At 50.5% G+C, this 5,735-nt stretch overlaps 1 protein-coding gene across 1 annotated transcript; it reads left to right on the top strand.

The window, feature by feature from the left end:
• Window positions 1–2,192: 2,192 nt before the first annotated feature.
• C6H11orf91 (chromosome 6 C11orf91 homolog) lies at window positions 2,193–4,269 on the top strand. Its single transcript, XM_028516554.2, has 2 exons — window positions 2,193–2,762; window positions 4,013–4,269. Exons 1-2 carry the CDS (start codon window positions 2,201–2,203, stop codon window positions 4,096–4,098), a joined length of 648 nt encoding a protein of 215 aa, XP_028372355.2. The 5' UTR covers window positions 2,193–2,200; the 3' UTR covers window positions 4,099–4,269.
• The last annotated feature ends 1,466 nt before the right edge of the window (window positions 4,270–5,735 follow it).

Here is a 5,735-nt window from a genome sequence, read left to right as displayed (position 1 = left end):
CCAAGAACATAGTGGATCCAGGGCGTGGCCTCAAGTCTGAATCCAAAAACCTGGTTCTTACCACTACTATGATTCTGTAGGGGGCAAAGAAAGTTGTTTTTTTCCTACTCTTTTCCAGTATCTGGCAAAGAGATTAACAGGTCACTTGAATTGAACTGACAAAAGACAGATTAACAGGTGACAAGATTTATTATGCATGCACGGGAAGGGGGCGCTTACAGAAAAGAAGTAAAAATCCAAAAAAGTGGTTAGGCTTGAGAGCTTCTAAACCATTTTTTAAAACTATTTTATTTTTAATTACTATTTTAAATTTATTTTTAGAGGGAGGGGAAGGGAAGAAGAAAGAGAGGGAGAGAAACATCCATCAGTTGCCTCTCCCCACTGGGGATGGAACAGGGAATCGAACCAGCGGCCTTTGGCTTTGTGGGATGACACTCAACCAAACCACACCAGTCAGGACTTATGAACCATTTTAACAAAGGGTGATAAATTGTGGACCCATGACGAGACAATGGAAAAGGGGACTGGGCTTCTAGGGGTTGTAAATTGTGGGAAGGAAAACATATGGGGGGAATTTATGGAAGATAAGGGTTGTTTAGTAAAGTTTGTTATACAGACTCAAGTCAGTGGCATCTCCAGTGACCAGTCAGTTCCTCCTCTTCCTGGAATGGATGGTGCCTCTAAAAAGGGAAATTTGTACCCAGCTTTTAGGCAGAAAGGGAGAGGACAGAGAGTTCCTCTTAAGTCTTCTGTTCCTCAATTGCCTTCAACTTAAAATAATGTTTGTGCCAAAGGGGCATGTTTTGGGGTGGTATATTCTGATCCCTTTCAGTTCCTACAACCCATTACACTGTTTTTAAAGTTCCCAAATAGGCCCTGGCTGGGTTGCTTAGTTGCTTAGATCGTTCTCCTCATACACCAAGGTTGTGGGTTTGGTCCCAGGTCAGGGCACGTGAGAATCAACCAATGAATGCAAGTGAACAACAAATTGATCTCGCTCTCTCAAATCAATCAATAAAATAATTTTTTTTAAGTTCCCAAATATGTGTTGAGATAGGATCCTTGGACTGGATCCAGCTAAACATGGGAAGAAAAAACTTCTCAGTGTCAGACAAGATGCTCCGTGGAGATAGGTGCCCCTTATATTTGGACAGAGTTTCCAAGTGCTTCACATACACTGTTCCGTCTTCTGTCTGGTCATCACAAACAACTGTATGAGGCAGACTGGTTCTCTTGTTTCTATTGTACAGAAAATTGACTTGGAAGTCAGACAACTTACGCAAAGATCTGACTCCCTTTACTGCTATACCCACACACACGTACAGCATTTGCTAGTGGAGCGGGTAGGGACTCAGATCCTGGCTGGCAGCAGCCTGAACTCATCCCCACCCATCTTTGTTCATTCACAGCATTGATGGATTATTAAATGGAGGCTAATTTCAGAGAAATTTACCTCCCCTCAGTCTGACTAATACTGGCTACTTACGGAAAGGAGTGTCTTTCGGAAAAAGGGTGTGGGCTATTGGGGGTAGGTTCAGCAGAATTTCCTTTTGGTGCTTAGTTTGCTGCCTAATAGCTTCTGATAATGACTGTGTTTGGAAGAGAACTAAACTGCATCTCATTGAAGACACTCTCCTTAAGATCTATTACAAATCTATACCAGGGCCGCTTTTTCCACAATCTCCCACAACACGGAAACTTGGCTCTAACAGCCATCCTCAATCAGTCCTCTTGTCTGTAGAGGATGAAAAGTCAGCACTCATTTCCCCAAACTTCTTTGTGTGGAGAGGAGGTGGTAGACGAAGGCGGCTGGGGCCGGGGACGGGATCGTAGGGCAGGATGTTTTCCCTCCCTATAAAAGGAGAGTTCCGACCGAAGGAAGTTTTTCTCTTACAGTTTTGGCCAGCTCTCTGTTTCGTGCTTTTGTGTGAGGTCGTGTTAGGCTGTGACAGCTCGGGAGCGAGGCTTGTGCAAGTTGGGGCGGTGGGAGGAACTGAGGGCTAGGGGTGCTGTGGTCCAGCGAGTAAGAAGACAGCTCTGCGAAGCGGAAACCGCCCTCCCTTTATCCACTCCACCGCCCGGCCAGCCGTCAATGGGCGGGGCCACAATCGGGGCGTGGCCGATCGGACCCTAGAACCCCGCCTGTTAGGGGCGGGGCTAAGGCAAAAGGGAGGGGCCGCGCTCCCTCCGGGCGTGGTCTATGGAATCTAAGAACCCTGGCCACTCGAGGCATCCGCGAGTGCCCCGGCGCGGGGTTCCTCCCACGCAGCCTCCCATTCAAAAGATGCCGAAGGGGCGGCGCGGCCGCCAGAGCCCCACGATGAGCCAGCGGCCAGCCCCTCCCCTCTATTTCCCCTCCCTCTACGACCGCGGCATCTCCTCGTCCCCTCTCAGCGACTTCAACATCTGGAAGAAGCTCTTTGTGCCGCTGAAGGCAGGCGGGGCGGCGGGGGGCCGGTCCCTGCCCCAGGCGTCCCCGGCCCCGATGCCTCCGCCGCCACCACCCGGCCTGGGTCCCCCCAGCGAGCGCCCCTGTCCCCCGCCCTGGCCCTCTGGCCTGGCCTCCATCCCCTATGAGCCTCTGCGCTTCTTCTACTCGCCGCCTCCGGGGCCCGAGGTGGCATCCTCGGCCCTGGCCCCATGCCCCACGACCTCCCGGCTCGCCTCTGCCTCCCACCCCGAGGAACTGTGCGAGCTGGAGATCCGGATTAAGGAGCTGGAGCTGCTCACCATCACTGGGGACGGCTTCGACTCCCAGCGCTGTGCGTGACTTCCCTGGGGCCGCCCAAGCCCACCCTTAGCCTACTTTGGCTCCCTCCTTGGCTCCATGTCCCCATCCCCTTCCCTGCAATGCGGCCTCGGGCTCAGACTCCGGCACCCAAGAGTCCCCGATCCCAAGTCAATCCCCCATCCTAGATTTCAACCGACTCCTTTCCCCATGGATCCTTTTGTCCCAAACTCCATTGTGAGCCCTTTCCATAATCTGGACTCTGAGCCCCAAGCCTGGTACTCCATCCACCACCACCCCTAGCCTGAACTTTAAACCTCCTACACAGTAATACTATCACCCCTGGAGCTCCACCCACCGCAGACAGTCCCTCCCTCTAGAGACCTGAGATTTAGTGTTGATCTTAAACCGGGGTCCTCGCAAGGAAGGTAGGGGAAGTAGGTGCAAGTCAGTTGGAGTGTCTGTAAGGGGCAGATGGGAATTGTGCAAGGCCCAGGAGGCCCATGGACATTCATTGAGGGGCTTCCCAACCCTCCACTTCTCAATGCTAGAAGGTAGCTTCCCTGTGACCACCCCCCACCCCGCCCCCCCGCCCCGCCATCTTGTAGCCCTTTCACCAGGGTCCTGGACTCTGCCATCTGATTTTAGGGTTGAAGTCTTAGGGATCTTTACCAGGGCAGACCAGGTATGCTGATGTGGGTGGGATTCCTTTAGAGTGCAAGCAGACTGAGTCCGCCCTGTTGGAGAGTAAAATTACCAAGTTCAGTTGTTCTCCTGGAGAACCTATTGCATTGTAGAATACTCAGTAGCCATAGGCTGTTCTGCAGACTTTGTCTTTCCCATCACCTGTTCTGACTAAGGCTACCACTTGACCACTGGAGGAGGGCAGATGGTTCTAGAAAGACCATCTTTGTTATTGCATAAAACAGGTAAAACTGCCCCCTCCCCCTGCTACCTTCACACTGGGAAGGGGGCTATGAAATAAGCTAAGTGTTTAGGTCCAGGTGGCCGTGGGTCCTAATTCATTATACATCTCGTAATGCCCCCTTCCCCATAACTAGGGGAAGAAAACAGTTCTTAGAAAACTTGGACTTTTCTAAGTTCTGAATTTCTCAACCCCATATTCTCCACTTACACATGTTTTGGCTATTAGGGACTTTTTCTTCCTCACCCATGTTGGACCATAATGGGTTTGGGGCTCATGTAAGGAGCACATAATTGCTTTAGTAGTGTTAGAAGAAGCCCTATCTCCACTCCAGCTGAGTTTGTTGTGCTCTCCTGCAGATAAGTTCTTGAAGGCGCTGAAAGATGAAAAGTTACAAGGACTGAAGACCAGGCAGCCTGGAAAGAAGTCAGCCTCTCTCTCCTGAGGAGCTGCCCACAGAGTCCGGGTAGCCACCTCCTTAGGCGTTAGTGCTTAGATAATGTGTCCTGTTTGTTGTCATTTCAAAGATTGTTATTTTCTGTTCTGTATTTACTGCTGTTCTTGTTGCTTCCAGCCTGCGCTCCACATACAGTGCCCACTTACGTGGTAAACCTCATGGTCTCTCTCCTCTCTGTGCTGCTACTGGGAAAGGGCGGGGGGCTCTCTTGTGGGGTCTGGAAGCTGCTGCCCAGCCAGCCTTCAGGGGGTCCCAAAACCAGGGGAGGGGGACTCCCCACACTGCCAAGGCAGGAGGTAATTGGGGAAAACCAAGGGCAATATGGGCAACTTGGTCCTGTTACTGTGTCTCTGCTCAGAAAGGCTCTTGAAGGACGGGAAAAGTGTGTTTGTTTTCCAAAGGTGTGAGTCTTTGGAAGTGTTTTCAGTGGGGTTTTTTTTTTTTGGACCACAAAACTCTTTGATAATCTTATCAAAGCCACAGTCCTTCCTAGAAATTAATATATTCAGGAGGTAGTTATTGAGAGCTTATTCCGTGCCAGGCACCCTCCTGGGCTCCTGTGATTGGAGGTGGGGGAGACACAGGTAATATTATAAATAGGTAAATGATAATATAGTATCGTAGACGATAATGAAATCAGGAGAATGACTCACAGGTCCACTGCCTGCTGCCGTGAAGGTCAAACTCACGAGGCAGGTACTGCTTGAGAAGGAAAGGGGTTTATTCAGGAGTCTACAACCTGAAAAGAGGGCGGGCTTCTGCCTTCCAAACCATCTCAGCATCTCAGGCACGCTAGCCAGGTTATATAGGGGAACTGTGGTCTGGGGGATGCTGAGGAAATTCTGGCAATGTGCAGTTTCTCAGCTTTGCTCTCGGGTGGTCTCACTGTCACCTTCTGCATGTGCCATCATGTAGTTCCATCGCTGTACCTCCAGTTTTATCGCTGGTGTTCAGCAGCAGGACACGCAATCCATGTTTCTGCTGGTTCTGATAGGAATTGCTGGCATTTGTCCACAACTTGTCGTCAGGGTCATTCCCTGTCAGGCAGGAGCTGCACCTGTGGATACCTACAAATTACTCACAAGGAAGCTTTTAGTATATGCTTTTTCTATGAGTCTGTTAGTACAAGCTATTCTGTAATGATTACTTGATTAGCATATTATTTTTTCATTGTCAATCACTGCTACAATGACATACTAAAGGGGAAAATGGAGAGCAGGGTAAGGATAGTCAGGAGGGTCAGAAGAAAGCAAGGTGGAATTTCAAATATGGTTTCTTGGAGAGGTAATATTTAAACAAGATTTGAAGGTGGTTGAGGGTCATAGCCACGTGGCATCCTAGGAATGCTCCAGGCACGAGGACCAGTGCAAAGAGTGACGGTGGGGGCACACTGCAATATGTGAGGGTCTGCCAAAAGCCCAGATGGCCGGAGCAGGAGGAGTGAGAGGACAGCGGCAGGGCTGCTCACAGAGAGGGGCCATTCATGTCGGACCTCACAGCCGCGGTAAAGACTCGGCGTTCTACTCCCAGTGGGGCGGGGAGTGGTTAGAGGGTTTCCAGCCAGGGAGTGACAGGGGCTGACTTGTGCTGTAGATTGAGAACAGACTAAGGAAAGGAGCAGGGAA

The sequence above is a fragment of the Phyllostomus discolor genome, chromosome 6, assembly GCF_004126475.2.
Source record: "Phyllostomus discolor isolate MPI-MPIP mPhyDis1 chromosome 6, mPhyDis1.pri.v3, whole genome shotgun sequence".
NCBI lineage: Eukaryota > Metazoa > Chordata > Mammalia > Chiroptera > Phyllostomidae > Phyllostomus > Phyllostomus discolor.
The sequence above is the reverse complement of the archived record's forward strand: the minus strand, read 5'-3'. Positions and strand labels throughout refer to the sequence as shown.

Coding starts and splice junctions, on each gene's coding strand:
- C6H11orf91 (XM_028516554.2), top strand. CDS start 2,201: ATGGAATCTAAGAACCCTGGCCACTCGAGGCATCCGCGAGTGCCCCGG. Junction 2,763..4,012: donor CGGCTTCGACTCCCAGCGCT/GTGCGTGACTTC, acceptor GCTCTCCTGCAG/ATAAGTTCTTGAAGGCGCTG.